At 40.4% G+C, this 19009-nt stretch overlaps 1 protein-coding gene across 5 annotated transcripts in view; it reads left to right on the top strand.

Annotated features, from left to right (window-relative positions):
• Nucleotides 1-19009, top strand: part of ATG2B (autophagy related 2B) — a 68903-nt gene that overhangs the window by 26854 nt on the left and 23040 nt on the right. For 4 of the 5 annotated variants that reach the window (XR_013540810.1, XM_020797949.3, XM_020797948.3 and 1 more), the window contains exons 15-25: nt 702-975; nt 1378-1480; nt 4948-5143; nt 6894-7036; nt 7715-7872; nt 8760-8932; nt 9186-9336; nt 15236-15435; nt 16789-16869; nt 17400-17506; nt 17683-17775. Coding sequence is in view for 4 of the 5 variants with exons in the window: in XM_020797949.3 (XP_020653608.3) it covers nt 702-975; nt 1378-1480; nt 4948-5143; nt 6894-7036; nt 7715-7872; nt 8760-8932; nt 9186-9336; nt 15236-15435; nt 16789-16869; nt 17400-17506; nt 17683-17775 (1679 nt within the window). In the remaining variant the exon portion in view is untranslated. The remainder of the gene's footprint in view (nt 1-701; nt 976-1377; nt 1481-4947; nt 5144-6893; nt 7037-7714; nt 7873-8759; nt 8933-9185; nt 9337-15235; nt 15436-16788; nt 16870-17399; nt 17507-17682; nt 17776-19009) is intronic. The other variant, XM_072986628.2, reaches the window with a different exon arrangement.

Raw genomic sequence — 19009 nt, 5'->3', positions numbered from 1 at the left:
GGAGGGAGGGAAGCAGAGCCGGCCATGCCTGAGCAGCCAGAGCCTGCTGCCGGACTGCCTGCCGCCCCGCCCCACTGAGCCAGCTGCCTGCTTGCCCGCCCACCGCCGGAGAGCTGCTTCCCCTCTTCTTCCTCCTCCTCCTCTGCTGCCGCCGCCCACCCGGCCACTTCCCCTCCTTCTCGCCCTCCTCGCAGCTGAGCCAGCTCGCCCGCGCACCCCTGGAGAGCTGCTTACTCTTCTCCTCCTCTGCTGCCGCTGCCCGCCCAGCTTCCCCTTCTCGCCTTCCTCGTCGCCGGCCATGAACTTCCAGGGCGGGCCCGGGCAGAGCCCTAGGCAGCTGGCGCTGCAGCAGAGCAGTCCACTCTATATTTTGAGTGGAAATGTTGGGGGGTCGTCTTATATCCCCAGTCGTCTTGTACACCGGCAAATATGGTAAGGCAGTTCTGTAAATGTGGGCAAAAGTTGCAATGAGGAGTTCCTAAATAAAATGCAAATTTGCCAGTGTTCAAAATAGCTGGCAGCATACTGTACTAATCATAGATTAGTTTGGTCAGCTAATTTGTATATGTTACAGTCAGAGACATGGGCAACTTTGTCAAGAAATTTAATACTCCTTTTAAGTACATTTGTTTTGGTTCATTGAATTTTTCTTAACCTCTGGAATTGTTTTAAAACTGTATATTCTTTTCCTACTGATTTAGCACAAGGCATTTGCTGAAGTTTTTCTAGATGATTCACGTACTCCTGCTAATTGTAAAGTATCAGTTAAAGTGACTGCACCAGCTTTAAAGCTTTCTGTTCGCTTTCCAATCCCTGACCTACGATCGGACCCAGAACGAGGACCGTGGTTTAAGAAATCCCTCCAGAAGGAAATTCTTCACTTAGAATTCACAGATGTAGAACTTAAAACTGAGTTTACAGGAGGGCCAACTCCAGAGCAAGTGGAATTGGAACTCACTTTTAAAGAGTTAACTGGTAAGATAGTTAGTGTACCTATTTTTTTGGTTTAGTTTATATAGCTGTAGGAATATGCAGATACAGTGCAGAGGTATTTCCATCTGTGTAGTATATGAGGTGGAGCATGCACCCAATAAATTAAATTGCCACTTCATAGTTCCTGTAATAAATCTTCAAATATCTGGCTCTCTTCAAGTGCACAGATTAGATCTGAATTAATTTCTTAGCTAAAGGCTACCTTTTTCATTATCTCCCATGTAAAAGAAATGGTTTTAAAGAGAAAGTGTTTGTGTCACTGGTGAGGGGAAAAAACTAATAAAATATTACCTTTAAAATAGTCAACATTCAGTCCATTGTTTAATATGTCTATGCAATTAATCACAAGTGACTACAGTGCAAACTTCTTTGATTTCATCACAGGATCATTTGAAGAAGGCAAAGAGGAATTGGCTGTGCGATTTTTCCAAGTTTCTAGTGATGTAGCTGGAGAGATGATTTCATCAGATAATTTTGACTGGCCACGGTAACTTAAAGTATTTGGTCTTCCACCTTCATCCTTAGAGCTTTGATCCATGGTCAGATATAGTCTGTGACATTCATTCTTTATATGAGTTTCAAGTGCTTATAATATTGTTTTACTGGAAAACCATATTGCTATAGCAGAATTAATTATAATCAGCATCTTGGCAGGAATAACTAAGCAGTATTATATATGGCTTTTAGAATGTGGTTTTCTATTTTGGTCAGTGATTATAGCTTGGACAGAAATCCTTGTGCTGTGAAGGTGATCTGTTGCAGACCCATCATTGCTGGTATTGAAAACATCTGTAACATGGTGTACATGGTGTACTTAGAATAGCAACTGAGCAGTGGCAGTGCTTTGTGAAATGGCAGGTAAAATAATAAAGCTAAAACAATTAGGAGATCTTATAAATCTGGTGTAAGCCTCTTAATAATTACTGTAGTGCAGATTTTGTGATTTTAATGTTTATATAATCATTGGTTATCAATTTATCTGTATGCTTCAATAGTAAAACAGTACTCAAAGCAGCTGAAGTAACATCAAAGCAAAGTATTTATTTATTTATTTACTTATTTATTGAATTTGAACCCAGCACCATCTGGCAACCAAGCCACTCTGGGTGGCTACAGAATATGAGCAATAATATTAAAACACGATAAAAAATAAATAAATTGATACATAGTCAAATAGGGTAAATTAAAACAGATGGCAATAAAGGTGGTAAAAAGGGCAATGGAGAGGATGACAAAAAGCATAATAAAAGGGAGGCCGAGATCTTTATGCTCTGGGAAAGCCTGGCAGAAGAGCCGAGTTTTCAATGCTCGTTTGAACCCATCCAGTGAGGGTGCCAAGCGAATCTCAGTGGGCAGGTTGTTCCATAAACGGGGCGAACACCGAGGAGGCCCGGTTTCTTGTTCTTTCCCTCCAGGCCTCCTTCAGGGTTAAGGTTCTCAACCACCCTGCCTGTGAAGAACGTTATTACTGACAGATCTGGCTGGGAGCAGGCCGTTGTGATAGGTACCAAGGTCCTAAACAGTTTCAGGCTTTGAATGTTATCATCATAACCTTGAAGTTGATGCGGAAATGAACCGGTAGCCAATGAAGGGCAGCCAGAGTAGGGGAGATGTGCTGGAATTTCTTTACCCCAGTTATTGATCTGGCTGCCGAATTTTGGACCAGCTGAAGTGTCCGTATCAGCTTCAAGGGTAGCCCCATGTAGAGAGCACTGCAATAGTCTATTCTTGAGATTACGTGTGCATAAATCAGCGTCATGAGTGCCCCGTGTCTAGATAGGGACGCAGCTGGGCAATCCTCCGAAGATGGAAATGGGCTGCCTGGACCACAGATGCCATCTTGGTTTCCACGGTGAGATCCGGATCCAGGCAGATGCCCAAGCTGTGAACCTAACTCTTCGTGAGAAGAGTCACTCCCCCAAAGGAGAGGGAGTTTCCCAACCCACTGAGACCAGGGCTGCCCACATGCAAGATTTCTGTCTTGTCCGGATTCAACCTCAATCCAGTTGCCCTCGTCCAGTCCATAACAGTCCCCAAGCAGTGTTCAAAGATTGGAACAGCATCCATTGCAGTTGGAAAAAGGAGAGGTAGAGCTGGGTGTCATCAGCATCCAATTGAGGAGCCACAGGGTGGAAGTCATCTCGACAGAATTAAATTTACAGAATTAAAGTTGAAAACAAAATAAAAAGACAGAAACATGGTGGCACCTTAAAGACTAATGTTTATATTTTTTAATGTAAGCTTTCATGAACAAATCCACTTCATCAAACATAAGAGAGTGAGATATAATGTGGCAAATATTTATACATGGCATCAAAGAATCAAATACAGATACTGTGGTTGGTTGGTAGAGGAACATAAATGTAAACAGATCTTTGCTCTTGAGTCATCCATTGTCTGGAGTAATTCACATGCTATTGCTAATGATTACAAAGATTATAAAGAAAAGCTTGTAGGGATAAAGTTAATCAACTACTATAAATAGCCCATCTAATTAACATTATGTTACTCTATCACTGTTATTTTATCATTGTTAATCACATTCTTTACACCAGTGGTTCTTAACCTTTGTTACTTGGATGCTTTTGAACTGCAACTCCCAGAAACCCCAGTCAGGACAGCTGGTGGTGAAGGCTTCTGGGAGCTGCAGTCCAAAACTCCTGAGTAACCCAAGGTTAAGAACCAGTGCTTTACACCACAAGCTTCTATGAAAGGCCTGTATCACAATGTTTAACACCACAGACTTTCTTACTAACAATCCCTGTATTTTTTATACTTTGATGCCATGTTTAAATATTTTCCATGTTCTATCTCCCTCTTATGTTTGATAAAATGGACTTGTCCACGAAAGCTCACATTAAAAAATATAAAAGTTAGTCTTTAAGATGCCATCACATTTTCGTCTATTTTAATTTATTATTTTTACCTATAATGCTTTCACAGACTAACATGGCAACCCATTCTACAACTACATACAGAATTAATTCCAACATTTTCCACCAGTTCTACAGTGGTTACATGTAGAGACAAGCGCTTTGTGGGCCTTACAGCTTTGTACGAAACTAACTGTGCAGCACCACTGCTGCTGTGCTGACCTTCTCCCCACTGCCCAGGCCGGCTGGGCCACTTACACATGTCTCTGGGGTCCTTCTGCTCTGGTGGCACACCAGTCTGGGTAGGAGCTCGCCCTGCCTATCCCCACCTCCTCAGGCAGCGAAACACTCCATCAAGTAAGTGGGACAGGGGATTCTCCCTGCACACCCAACAACTGGTAAGCTTCCTGAGGAGGTGGGGACAGGCAGTCCAAGCTCCAGCTTGGACTGGTGCACCATTGGAGCAGAAGGACCTTGGAGACACATGATGACAGGTAAGTGGCCCAGCTGGACTAAGCGGTGGGGTGATGGTCTATGTGGCAGCTGTGATGTCAGGCACAGAAAGTGCCCATCTCTAGTTGCATGTCTAGATTTAAATAGTTATATAAACAGAATGAAAATCTTACAAATATACAGTCACACAAAGGTCTAAATTAGTAGAAATAAGCAGAATGAAAAGAAATCCAAATAGATGCAAAAATACATTTTATCCAAAGGTAAGAATTTTGCCCCCTATCTCTAGGAAACTTCAGCAGAGCAACTATCGTTGTTTTGGTTGTTTTACTGAGCTAAATCTGTATTTACCACTGCCACCATCCCAGACTATAATTTTGGTTTACTAGTGCTGTCTTCCTCACTTTGATGTTTAGAATTCAGAAATGTATAGGACAGAGGAATTTGGCAACTCATGCTTGAAACATTTTAAGAAAAGTAACTGTATATGAAAGTAGTATTAAAATCTTTTGAACGCCTATGAAATGATTGTTACATGGCCTTTCACAAATTATTTTATTGTCATAAAATGTGTGTAACTATTTCTGGAATTTAGTCTCTGTTCTTTTTTTCTTTCTCTGAATGGTAGGATTGTGTTAAAAGTAAATCCACTTGCTGTGCACTCTATCCTGGAAAGGATAGCTCCAGAGGATGAAGAGGAAGCTGATGGTCATTTTCAAGAGGAAGAGGAAGGAGGATGTCATTCTCTGAAGGATGTGTGTGATCTTAGAAGACCAGAACCATCTCCATTTTCGTCCCGTAGGGTCATGTTTGAAAATGAAGAGGTGAACAGGAACATTCATACTTTGGCTTCATTCACATGTCACTTCAGGGCTTTGGGGTACATAGAGTATATAGTTGAAGTATATCCAATTTTGTAGTGGCCACAGGTTACATTGGATATGGCAGCCCTCCTGTATTAATAATACCCAGTGTGGTGTACTGGATAGAGTGATGGACTAAGACTCTGGAGGCCTAGGTTCAAATCCCCACTTGACCATGGAAACTTAATGGGGAACTGATCAAATCACTCCTTAAGAATCTCACTTACCTTGAAAGCCCTATTAGAATCATTATAAATCAGTTCCAACATAATGGCATGTAACTAATTAATCATAACTTTCTCAGATTAAAAATGTTCATTGTTTTCATCTTGCATGGAAGGGTTCTTTTCCTAGCATTTTGCACAATTCATTACTCATACCATCCTGTGCATACGGAAGATCTATTGCTTTCAGCAGGGCAGTCTCCAGCTCTCATAACTGGAAGTTGGGTGATTATGTAACACGTTTTGCCTGCATGGGAGGTTATGCTGCTTGTTCCCCTAAGGCAGTAATGCCGAATCTATGGCACGCGAAGCCCTTTCTTCTGGCATGCAAGTGAAACCTTTTGAAGTGGCTGTAGCTGGGATTCCCCCTTTCTCTTCCTGTTCTGGGTCCTTTAACTTCCTGTCTGTCCCCATGATTCCCCCTTTAACTGTCTGTCTGTCTGTCTCCATGATTCCCCCTTTAACTTCCTGTCCGTCCCCATGATTCCCCCTGAAACTGCCACTTTCTGTTCCGGTTCTGGTCTTCTGGGTGGCGCAGAAGCCACTGGTTTCTTCCCCACCCCCTCCTTTTGGGCACTCAAGCCGAAAAAGGGTTGCCTCCACTGCCCTAAAGGCAGCAAAACTCCTCTGCAGGCCAAGTGTATTACACAATTGTTTTGTGGTTCAGTCTTTATTAGTGAGCTGTTTATGTCAAGGATGGAAGCCTTGTCATTATCTAGCTGTTGTGAGACCACAATTCCCCAATAATGACTGTGTTGGCTGGGGCTGTTGAACATTAGAGACCAGCATGTAGAGAGCCACACATTCCCCACCATAGTTGAATGGTTTTCAGTATCATCACAACATATGATCGTAATTAATTTCTTCAAGGCAGATGATTCAACTTACTGAAAATGGTTAATGAACCTTTTGTGGCCATCAGCATAGTCTCAGGAATCATCCCTGCCTTTCTCCTTACCCAGAAAAAAATTAAGGCAGTTGAGGAGTTGGAAGGTTACAATATAGATCTGACAGTGCATCTTGGTAGGTCACAACTTATATAGGCCTGCCCTGGCCTGTGATTACTTGTAGTTTAAAAGTTCATGATTAATTTGTGATCGGGGGGAAAAATAGTCCCAAGGTCTGGATTCTCGGATCTGTTACTAAATTTGATGCACTCAATTCTTGCCAAATTTCAGTTTCAAAGTAAACTCAAGGTCTTCAGATACACCGTGTTCTGGGAACTGTTATTAGCTCAAATTTTCACATTGGTTGAGGGAGTCCAGTAAAGCCATTGCTATTACATATTTGGTAGATTGAAGCAGATTGAAGACTTGTTCTAATGCTAGAACATGTCTTCAATCTGGTTCAGTCTATCAAATATATAGGTTACAATACAAGTTGGAAGGTTATATGTAACCTACCAATTTGTATTGTAACCTTCCAGTTTGTAGAAGGTTCCTCTCATATTTTCTGTTGGTCCACTTGAAATATTGTTTCTTTTCTAGATGGTGATGCCAGGAGATGTAGTGGAGATGACAGAGTTTCAGGATAAAGCAATGAGCAACTCTCATTATGTACTGGAACTTACATTGCCAAATGTGTATTTAACATTACCAAATAAGAGTTTTTATGAGAAACTTTACAATAGGCAAGTATAAACACCAGCCTTTCGTTTGAATTCCTGGGATGGGGTAGGAGATTACTTTGCCCTGTTTCCCACTTTCCCACCTCCCACACCCATCCAAAGGATTGATTTGCTGATCTTCTGGAGCAGACTTTGGAGAGATGCCAGAAGGCAGAGAAGGAAGGAGGATCTGAGGCACAGAGTGTTCTGATCCACAAGTACAACACAGCTCACTGAATTGTAGAACACAAACCTATGTTTCTGATCAGTGGTTAAAGAGTACTAAATGTTAGCAATAGTGGAGGGAGCCATCGAAATAATTGTGGCTTTTTTATTCTTCACCTTGGCCCCAGAATAAGCTCCTCCCACCTCATACTGTAGTCGTGAGGTACAAAACTACTTTTTGAAACACTGGTGATTTCAAAAAGGACACTGTAAGGCTTGTTGTTCAAAGAAAACCTTTGAAATATTGCTGAAACATTCAGTGATCCATAAGTATCTTTGATATATTATGGTTAGGTGGAAAGACTCCACCAGATCCTGCATCTCTCTGCAAATGGTCTGGATTTAGCCCAGTAACTCTAAATGCAAACTGCATTTTTATGGCACACACTTGACCCTTCTTTCTGGTTATTATTTTTAAATCAGTGTTTTTTGTTAAAATGGATAATATATCTTTATCTTCACATTTTTTCTTCATAGGATCAATAATGATTTATTACTGTGGGAGCCCACAGCTCCATCTCCCGTGGAAACATTTGAAAATCTTTCATATGGTGTTGGCCTTTCTGTGGCCAGTCAGCTGATCAACACATTTAATAAGGATAGTTTTAATCAATTCAGATCCACCATTCACTATGGTAATGTACTTTAAAACATTCTCCATTAAGAAAAATAATCTAAATACTTTGGGATGTGAATATGTATGGTGGCAGTGAAACGGCTTAGTCAGTAAAAGGAAAACCTATACGTAAATGAATTACTTTCTCCCTGAAAGGGATTTTAAAAAAAATAAATAGCTAAATTCCATGTCTTTACATTTAAAACATGTTTCCTGCCTGCCTTCCTATGTTTGTGTCAGAATCACCACAGTGCATTTAATAGATATTTCAGATAATTTGCACCCTATAACAGGCAACATCAAGAGCATTTGGGACAGCCAGCATGAGCTCTTTCATAGTACAGAGTGGTCGCCCAGACCAGATGGGTGGGATATAAATCAAATAAATAAATAAATAAATACATGTTAAGTATAATGGCATAGGTGTGAATCTGCCTGTTCTTTTCTGTACTCACAAACAACTCTCATTTAAAAAGAACCACATTTTCTTAGGCTCATCTTGGTTCTGCCAGCTCCAATCTGTAACCTGTTAAGTGACTTCCATGTAACCCATTCCTCTGTATGACCAGGGGTAGACTTTCCTGATAGTTAATTCTTTCAAAATAATTATAGGCATGGGCATCATCTTAGAACTACAGAGCTGGAAGGGGCCCTGTGGATCATTGAATCCAGCCCTTGACAAGGAGGCACTATGGTGAATCAAATTCCTAAGCTCTGACTGCGCAGCCAGATACCTAAACCACTGAACTATCCAGCAGTCCTGGCATTTTCTGCTGTTTCTTCAAGAGTCACAGCTGTTCTGAAAAAACTTCCCTTGCTTTTAGGTTGGGGTGGTAGACAAATAGTGGAATGTGCATTTGATGTGGAAGTGTTTATATATTATTTAATATTGAGTCACTTTTGTAGATGATGAAAGTGGGTCTGAGGAAGAAACGCTGCAATATTATTCTACTGTTGATGCAAACTGCTGTTCACGGAGAAGGAAAAAGAATGAATCCCAAAACAGGAATACACAGAATTTCCTCTCGGTTCTTTTAAATGTTAACCATGGATTAGTATCGATATTCACAGATATCAAGGTGAGACTTCAAGTTTAGAAAAATCCAGCACAGGTTAAACTAGTGTCCTTGCGTTAGTGGAAGCTTCACTGTTTTAATATTAAGATATATGGTAACATTTTAGAATTCCCTTAATGAGGGTTTGTTTCAAATACAGTGTGAATTAAACAGGAATGTTCCCAGAAATAATACAGTGTGTATACATACTAGAACAAATATAATAATCTCGTTAAATGGACATAGTCCTTATATATCTTTCTGATTGTTTCTCCAGCAGGACGATGGCAACGTATTTGAAGACAAGCATGGAGAATTTTGGTTGGAGTTCATTAGTGGTTCATTATTCTGTGTTACAAAGTATGAAGGTTTTGAAGACAAGCATTATGTCTGTCTCCATTCTAGTAGTCTCAGCTTATACCATCAAGGTACAAAATGGTAGATACAAATTTATATGAAAAGGTGTGTAGTGGTGGAGTCAGAGAAAATGTGCATTTTTAAAGTCTTAAATACCTTGACAGACAAAGGACTGAATCTAAAGCTAATGTTAGGCATTCTTCTATCCATTTATTTTAGGGGGCTTAAGCATACCTAAACCTGTGTTGGATACGGTCCAGCATTTGGCAGAGCTGGTGGCCCTTACGAGTTGAATTGCTATCAGAAGCTGCTTGCTATTCTGGATTTATTTCTCAAATGAAAAGAATAAGTGATGCCATTGCTTGAGATAAGAACTTTAGTTCAACATTCTGTATTTTGGTTTTTCGGACTGTTTGGCCGTGTTATGGAGGTTTTTCTTCATAACGTTTCACCAGTTTCTGTGGCCAGCATCTTCAAAAGACAGAACTCTGTCTGTGTTTTCCATAGAGACTGGCAAAATGTTAGGAAGAAAAACCTCCAGAACATGGCCAAACAGCCCAAAAAACCTACAACAACCATCAGATCCCGGCCGTGAAAGCTTTTGAGAATACATTCTGCATTTAATTGTATGTTCCTGGTTACCTGTGGTAACCAGGAACATACATTAAAAGCTGGGCAACTACCAACTATCCCTAGTTATTTATCCCTCATCAATAGTTAAAATGTACTCCTTCTGAACCAAATTATAGTTGTCATGGCTAATAACTATTATTGAACATTTCTCCATGAATTTGAATAATAACTTTTCTTAGATCTTTAGGGTAGTAACTGTGATGTTATGGTGGGATTAATGAAATATTTTAATTTTATATAACATATCAGAGGTTATTGGAGCCTACTACATCTAGTACAACTTTTCAGTGTGCAGATTCAGTCATGTTATGGAAATTAGTCTGGATTGTCTTTGTATAACTATCGAAACATTGCAATTTCAAAAGCCAATAGTCAGTTAGTAAACACCACATACTAAACTAATTGGGATAGGTAAACATTGAATGGTTGTGATGGTTATGAAATATCCAAGAAGCCAGACATGGAGCTTATGTCAGTAGAAGGGAAACTGAATGACTTAGCTCAAACTTGACCTATGGATGGTTATTCGAGATTCTTCTGTAGCTGCAAAGCCATGCCTTGACCTTTTGGACATTAAGAAAATGGTGTTGAGTGTTTGGTGCTGAGGCATTTTTGTGGCCCTTCTCTTTCTCTAGAGGGCAGCAGCTAATAGGTAATACTTAAAACTTCCTAATATTTTTTCTGATTACTTAGTTGTATGTGGGGAAATGGCATGGTCATAATAGACATGCTCTGCAAGTTAAATGGATTTGAAATGGATTTTAGGACTCTCTCCTGATATTTTATAAGATGGGAATGTAAAGTTTATTTTGACCAGTTTATGATAAAATATTATGCTTTGTTTCTAAACTCTGAAGTTATTTTGAAAGACTAAGACTGTGGTCACACAAGAGAAATGCCCCCCTTCTTTCTCGCATCTTCTGCTTCCTATATAGTTACGCATTGTGTTCACATGGTGTATATCCTGTGATAGTGGTTCATGCATCTTTTAACCATTCTTCTTTTGGGGGGGTGTGTGAATTAGATTTGGTACATTCATCTACACTCCTCAAGCAGGACATACCCCCTTCCTTTTCTTGTGCCTTTCTCTGCCTCCCTTTTCCTTTATTTTATTTTTAATTATGTGGGTACATCGATGTGTTTGCAAAACATTATTGCTGGGCACGTACTGATCTGGGCCATTTTTTCCTATTTTTGTGATTGGTTACCATCTATGTAGGAGAACCCACAGTGCACTGCCGTCGTTTAGTCGTGTCCGACTCTTCATGACCCCATGGACCAGAGCACGCCAGGCCCTCCTATCTTCCACTGCCTCCCGGAGTTGGGTCAAATTCATGTTGGTTGCTTCACAGACACTGTCCAGCCATCTCATCCTCTGTCGTCCCCTTCTCCTCTTGCCGTCACACTTTCCTAATATCAAGGTCTTTTCCAAGGAGTCTTTTCTTCTCATGAGATGGCCAAAGTACTGGAGCCTCAGCTTCAGGATCTGTCCTTCCAGTGAACACTCAGGGTTGATTTCCTTTAGAATTGATAGGTTTGTTCTCCTTGAAGTCCAGGGGACTCTCAAGAGCCTCCTCCAGCACCACAATTCAAAAGCACTAATTCTTTGGCGGTCAGCTTTCTTTATGGTCCAGCTCTCACTTCCATACATCACGACAGGAAAAACCATAGCTTTGACTATGCGGACTTTTGTTGGCAAGGTGATGTCTCTGCTTTTTAAGATGCTGTCAAGGTTTGTCATTGCTTTCCTCCCAAGAAGCAGGCGTCTTTTAATTTCGTTACTGCTGTCTCCATCTGCAGTGATCATGGAGCCCAAGAAAGTAAAATCTGTCACTGCCTCCGTATCTTCCCCTTCTATTTCCCAGGAGGTGATGGGACCAGTGGCTATGATCTTAGTTTTTTTGATGTTGAGTTTCAGGCCGTTTTTTGCACTCCCCTCTTTCACCCTCATAACAAGGTTCTTTAGTTCCTACTCACTTTTTGCCACCAGAGCGGTGTCATCTGCATATCGGATGTTGTTGATATTTCTTCCGGCAATCTTAATTCCGGCTTGGGATTCCTCCAGTCCAGCCTTCCGCATGATGTATTCTGCATATAAGTTAAATAAGCCGGGGGACAATGTACAGCCTTGTCGTACTCCTTTCCCAGTTTTGAACCACTCAGTTGTTCCATATCCAGTTCTAACTGTTGCTTCCTGTCCCACGTATAGGTTTCTCAGGAGATAGATAAGGTGGTCAGGCACTCCCATTTCTTTAAGGACTTGCCATAGTTTGCTGTGGTCCACACAGTCATAGTCAATGAAGCAGAAGTAGATGTTTTTCTGGAACTCTCTGGCTTTCTCCATAATCCAGCGCATGTTAGCAATTTGTTCTCTAGTTCCTCTGCCCCTTCGGAATCCATCTTGTACTTCTGGGAGTTCTCGGTCCACATACTCCTGAAGCCTACCTTGTAGGATTTTGAGCATAACCTTGCTAGCGTGTGAAATGAGTGCAATTGTACGGTAGTTGGAGCATTCTTTGGCACTGCCCTTCTTTGGGATTGGGATGTAGACTGATATTTTCCAATCCTCTGGCCACCGTTGAGTTTTCCAAACTTGCTGGCATATTGAATGTAGCACCTTAACAGCATCATCTTTTAAGATTTTAAATAGTTCAACTGGAATGTCATAACCTCCATTGGCCTTGTTGTTAGCCAGGCTTTCTAAGCCCCACTTGACTTCACTCTCCAGGATGTCTGGCTCAAGGTGAGCAACTACATTGTCTGGGTTGTCCAGGATATCCAAATCTTTCTGATATAATTCCTCTGTGTATTCTTGCCACCTCTTCTTGATGTCTTCTGCTTCTGTGAGGTTCCTCCCATTTTTGTCCTTTATCATGTCCAACTTTGTGTGAAATGTTCCTCTAATATCTCCGATTTTCCTGAACAGATCTCTGGTTTTTCCTTTTCTGTTATTTTCCTCTATTTCTTTGCATTGTTCATTTAAGAAGGCCCTCTTGTCTCTCCTTGCTATTCTTTGTAAGTCTGCATTCAGTTTTCTGTAACTTTCCCTATCTCCCTTGCATTTTGTTTCCCTTCTCCTCTCTGCTATTTCTAAGGCCTCATTGGACAGCCACTTTGCTTTCTTGCCTTTCCTTTTCTTCGGGATGGTTTTTGTTGCTGCCTCCTGCGTAATGTTATGAGCCTCTATCCAAAGTTCTTCAGGCACTCTGCCCACCAAATCGAGTTCCTTAAATCTGTTCTTTACTTCCACTGTGTATTCATAAGGGATTTGGTTTAGATTATACCTGAGTAGTCCAGTGGTTTTTCCTACTCTCTTCAGTTTAAGCTTTTGCTATGAGAAGCTGATGATCAGAGCCACAATCAGTTCCAGGTCTTGTTTTTGCTGACTATATAGAGCTTCTCCATCTTTGGCTGCAGAGAATATAAGCAATCTGATTTCGGTATTGCCCATCTGGTATTTCCATGTATAGAGTCGCCTCTTGTGTTGTTAGAAAAGAGTGTTTGTGATGACCAGTTTGTTCTCTTGACAAAACTCTATTAGCCTTTGCCCTGCTTCATTTTGAACTCCCAAGCCAAACTTACCTGTTGTTCCTTTTATCTCTTGACTCCTGACTTTAGCATTCCAATCCCCTAGAATGAGAAGAACATCTTTCTTTGGTGTCAGTTCTAGAAGGTGTTGTAAGTCTTCATAAAATTGTTCAATTTCAGTCTCCTCAGCAATGGTGGTTGGTACATAAACTTGGATTATTGTGATGTTGAAAGGTCTGCCTTGGATTCGTATTGACATCATTCTATCATTTTTGAGATTGCATCCCATTACAGCTTTTCCCACTCTTTTGTTGACTATGAGGGCTACTCCATTCCTTCTACGGGATTCTTGCCCACAATAGTAGATATGATAATCATCTGAGCTGAATTCGCCCATTCCTGTCCATTTTAGTTCACTGATGCCCAGGATGTCAATGTTTATTCTTCCAATCTCCTGTTTGACCACCTCCAGCTTCCTAAGGTTCATAGATCTTACATTCCAGGTTCCTAAGCAGTACAGTGGTGCCCCGCATAGCGAGGTTAATCCGTTCCGGATTAACCTTCGCTATGCGAAAACATCGCTGTATGGGGCAGGAAAAGCCTATTGGAACGCATTAAACTTAGTTTAATGCGTTCCAATAGGCGCCAAAACTTACCCCTCCAGCGATGTTTTCGCTGGTCCGGCGGCCATTTTAATGGCCGCGGATGACCCGAAATGGCCCCCCGCAGCGTTTTCGCGACCTCGGTAAGCAAGGGGAGGGCGCGAAAACACTGACGGGGCCATTTCGGGTCATCCGGTGGCCATTTTGGAGCCGCCGATCAGCTGTTCGGCGGCTCCAAAATGGCCGCCGGACGCCCCAATCATCACAAAGCGAGTGCAGCGATTGGGGCAGCTCCGTATAGCGATCCCCAAAAAGGGATCGCTATACGGATTCTTCGTTATACAGTGCGCTCGTTAAGCGAGGCACCACTGTATTTTTCTTTGCAGCATTGGACTTTCCTTTCACTTCCAGGCACGTTCACAGCTGAGCATCCTTTCGGCTTTGGCCCAAGCACTTCATTAGCTCTGGAGCTACTTGTACTTGTCCTCCGCTCTTCCTCAGTAGCATGTTGGATGCCTTTCGACCTGAGGGGCCCATCTTCCAGCGTCATATCTTTTAGCCTTTTGTTTCTGATCATGGGGCGTTCTTGGCAAAGATACTGGAGTGGCATTGCCATTTCCTACTCCAGGTGGATTGCGTTTAGTCGGAACTCTCCACTATGTCCTGTCCGTCTTGGGTGTCCTGCACGGCATAGCCCATAGCTTCTCTGAGTTACTCAAGCCCCTTTGCCACGACAAGGCAGCAATCCATGAAGGGGACAGTGCACTGCAGTGGTGGTCAAAAGACAGTAGGAGGACAATATCAACACACTGACTTTCCCATTGAAAATTAATTTTAAAAAAATTAAGGGAGTCAACTGACAGTGGGTGAGGGATGTGGGACCACACACCAGATGCATAGGAAATGAATTGGTTTTGGAATACACTCTCAATGGCATATTGGTTGTACTGTGTGATGAAAAATGGAACAAATATAGTAGTAGCTGCCCAGTGGGCTGGATTTGATATGGAAATAAAACAGAGGATTTTAGGATTCCCTCCTGATATTTTATAGAGAGGAGAAGAAAATCCATAGTGGCCTTGCATCGATAATAGCCTTGTGTCATCTTTACCAAAAAAAAAAAAAAAAGGTCAACATTCATGAGAAGTAACTTGGAAACATTTTGCTAGTGTGACTACAGGCTAACTCTAAATTGCTTTTCCTTTAGGTGTCGTGGAAGGAGTTTTGTCTCCCTCTGAAATAAGGCTACCAAGTGCAACACATCCTCATTGGTTAGAACCTACAATTTTTTTTTCGGAAGAAGAAGGTCTCAGTAAGGCATCCTCAGACGGTGTGGGAGTGGATTGTTTAAGCATGTTGTCAGTTGCAGTTAAGATACAATCAAACAAGTCAGAGACCAATACAAAGGTTGGTAATTTCCTTCTGTAAAAAAGCATGTCTCTGATTTTGTTGTTGTTGTTACCCTTATGAAAGTTTCTCCCAAGCTCTTAAGATATGTGTTTTAATATTTATATTCAGTCTCGGGTTTTTTTTGTGTTGAAATTTGATTCTGTGTGACAAAATTATTTCAGAACCCAGACTGAACTGCATTAGAGTAATCAGTTTTCTTCAAGAGTACCAGGGGTTGAGACAGCCACCACCTTTTCCAAAACTTCAGATTGGACCATAGTTGTCTGATCTCCCCAAATACAGTATAAGAAAAGATTTGCAAGAAGAGATGCGTGTCCAGAGTTTTTCTTAAAGACCTTCAGACAAGAGGCCTGATGACATCCCACTGGAAGCTCATTTCAGAGGCACAGGACCACTGTTGAAAAGGCCTTCTCTCTTGCATTCACTAACTTAAACACCCTTGATGGCAAGCAGTAAGAAGGGCCTCTGTTAATGACCTCAGGCTCATATGAGGGAAGGCTGCCATTTAAAGAACACTTGCCCAGACCTTTTGAGAGAATCTTCCTGAGCCTAACACTCCCCAGATGGATTTGAATTTAGTCTCCTGTATTCCTCACCATTGATTATGCTGAATGATTCCATGGGCATTGTATTCCAAAACGTCTGGAGGGTTTAAAACTAGCTCTTTATATTGCCGGATTTTACTTACAAAATGTGTTGAAAATTGAATGTTTTATAAAGTGTTTCTTTGAAACCTAAAATATGATATGCAAACTATCATGATGGTGTTGAGACACTGTTGTTATTATTAGTGACAAAATGGAAATATTTGCTTTAAAGCCACCAGAAACTTACAATTGCCACAAATTTGGACCAAGTTAAACCTGGGTCCTTACCTAGGTTTTTATGGCCCAGTCGGTATGGGGTTGTTCTAATTTGTTGGGTTGTGAATTTCTGTATAGGACCCCAAGTATCTACAGGATCGGTATCCACTAATTTACTTATCCATGGTCTGAAAATATCAAAAGAAAAAAACCCAAAATATGTGTTTCTAATGCTGAGGTCAACAGAACTGTCCACTAGAGGGTTCCAGAGAACATGTTATGTGTAGCGGTCACTGCTATTATAATGTTCACTATAATCTACACTTTTCAACATCTGAGGGGAGACTTGGAATTAGTCACCTGCGGATATGGGGTCCTAATATATGTGCATATTTTATAACTTGTTGAATTCTTTGAACTTTATATAATTGTGTAATTGTTATATTCCACCATCAGAGCTCTCAGTATAAGGTAGAATAAAAACATTTTAGTGAATAAGTTTGGCAATTTGAACTATTTGATTAGATAGGTTTGCTTGGTTTTACAGGAATTTTTAGTTGCTGTTGGCCTGAGAGGAGCCACACTGCAGCACCGAGTACTTCCTTCAGGTTTAAGCTGGCATGAACAGGTATGTTAATTTGCCAGAAGTTTTCACTTTTTGCCACTCTTTAAAATATTAAATGCAGATGCTGAGTGCTGACATAATTCTCGCTAAACTGGGCTCACTAAGAAATAAAAAAGAGGAAGCTTGAGAGTTGCAGTAATAAGCAAGTAAATAAATTTAAAGCCCCATGAACATCTAAAAAAAAGGATGGGAATGGTTTTGAGGAAACATTTGTAAATGTAACAGAATAAGTGATTTCTACTTATAAAAGATATCTCTGGATCCCATGTAAGATACATGTTGTCCTGTAAGTTGAAAGTTAGAATTAGCCACAGATGAGACTCTTGCCTTCTTTGACTCCATTCTGTATACCTAGAAAAATCATCCTATTCATTGACTCAAATAATACCATTATAACAATATTTTAAAAATTACCTGTTTTCCTTTTCTTTTATACATACAGTATATTATGAGGTGTGTGAATGATTTATTGTTGGTATTACTTTACTATGTTGGAAATACAGTAGGCTATTTTTATACTCTTATAATTGTAGATTTTGTATTTTTTGAACATTTCTGATGAGCCTGTCTTGGGATATAATCCTCCAGCTTCTATCACAACATTCCATGTCCATCTCTGGAGTTGTGCTCTGAATTATAGGTAAGTTAAATGAAGTGTGAAAATCAACCAGTTGTAGCAACTCTTATCTTAAACCTAATGCTTTCTGGTTCTTTAAGTGTATGTTTCATGACTTCAAATTCTAAGTCATATTCTTACCAATGTATTGAAATTAATATTTTGCTATATATTTTGTTTTGTTTCTTTCTTTGGGGCAGGCCTCTTTTTTTGCCAACTAGAGCACTTCTTACTGTTGAAACATTTAGCATCTCAAGTAGCGTGGCTCTGGATAAATCATCTTCTACTCTCAGGTAAATATTTAAGCGTTTAATGAAACAAATGTGTTTCACTTAATCCTTATTTCTTTCACCATTTGTGAATGTGTTGCAAAACTAGATAAAATAATGATCATATCCTGTCAAGTCAATTCTGATTTATGGCGATTCTTTTCAGGGTTTTCAGGTAGAGAATAATCAAAGGTGGTTTGCCCTTCTCTCATTCTGGGCGCTGTGCAGCTTGCCCAAGGCTACACAGGCTGGCTCTACTCACAGGAGGCACAGTGGGGAATCAAACTCCCAACCTCTGGCTCTGTAGTCAGATACCTAAACCACTGCTATCTAGCCAGCTGCCAAACTAGATATGTGGGTGAAATTCTGACTTCTAATGGAATTTTTTATCTGTTTAATTTATGTGTAAATTACTTCAAAGTTAAAATGCACCATAAATGTCCACGGTGCTAATGTGTGTTGACTTGCTTGTGCAGCAGTAATTTGGAAGACATATAGAGTGTAAAAGAAAATGGCTCACACTGCTGTTTTTTAAAATTTTAATTTATTTCAGCTATTATTCAAGGATTTGAGTACTATATTTATAACAGTTGGCACATGTACAACTTTGATTTTGTCTTTTTCTCTTGGAACATTTTTTCTTGATGAACGTCCAGAGACTTTTTGAACTTCACACTTGTAAAAAGCAGTTTCTGTGGTGGGGAGGGAAATGTTAGCACAAGAATTATGCAGAGAAGGCATGGAGAAAGCAGACAACATTTTAAAAATATTTGTGTTGTTACTTTTTCTGCTATGTATTTCATGAACAAGTTGTGCTAGAAATGACGTGAATACTTTCTTTGGGCAACATTTTCTTTATCAGTGCCATTTGGTTGTTGCAATAGAGAATTGTGGGAAGAAGGTGGTTCCAAAGCAACTGAAATTTTACATTGTTATATGAAAAATGTTATTGTGTTTTTTGTTACTTAAAGGATAGTAATTTTTAAGATAAATCCTCCTTACAAATTGTTTTGAGTAAGTTGAACAATCACTTAACTTTCATATGCCTATCACGAAGCTCTGGGGATGCATAGCATTCTTTTTTCTTTGTCCTAAGCCTTTAAAGGAAATTTATGCCAAAAGAATCCAGAGCACTTGCTTCTTTCCATTATTTGTGTTTCAAAAGAGGCGTATAGGCAAATCATGCGTTCAGTGTGGGAAAGTGAACTCTGCAAATCTCACCAATAGTAACCAAATTCAAAACTGCCCTCATTGATAG

Source organism: Pogona vitticeps, chromosome 1 (genome assembly GCF_051106095.1).
Source record: "Pogona vitticeps strain Pit_001003342236 chromosome 1, PviZW2.1, whole genome shotgun sequence".
NCBI classification, from domain to species: Eukaryota; Metazoa; Chordata; class Lepidosauria; order Squamata; family Agamidae; genus Pogona; species Pogona vitticeps.
This window is presented reverse-complemented; position numbering and strand designations above follow the sequence as displayed.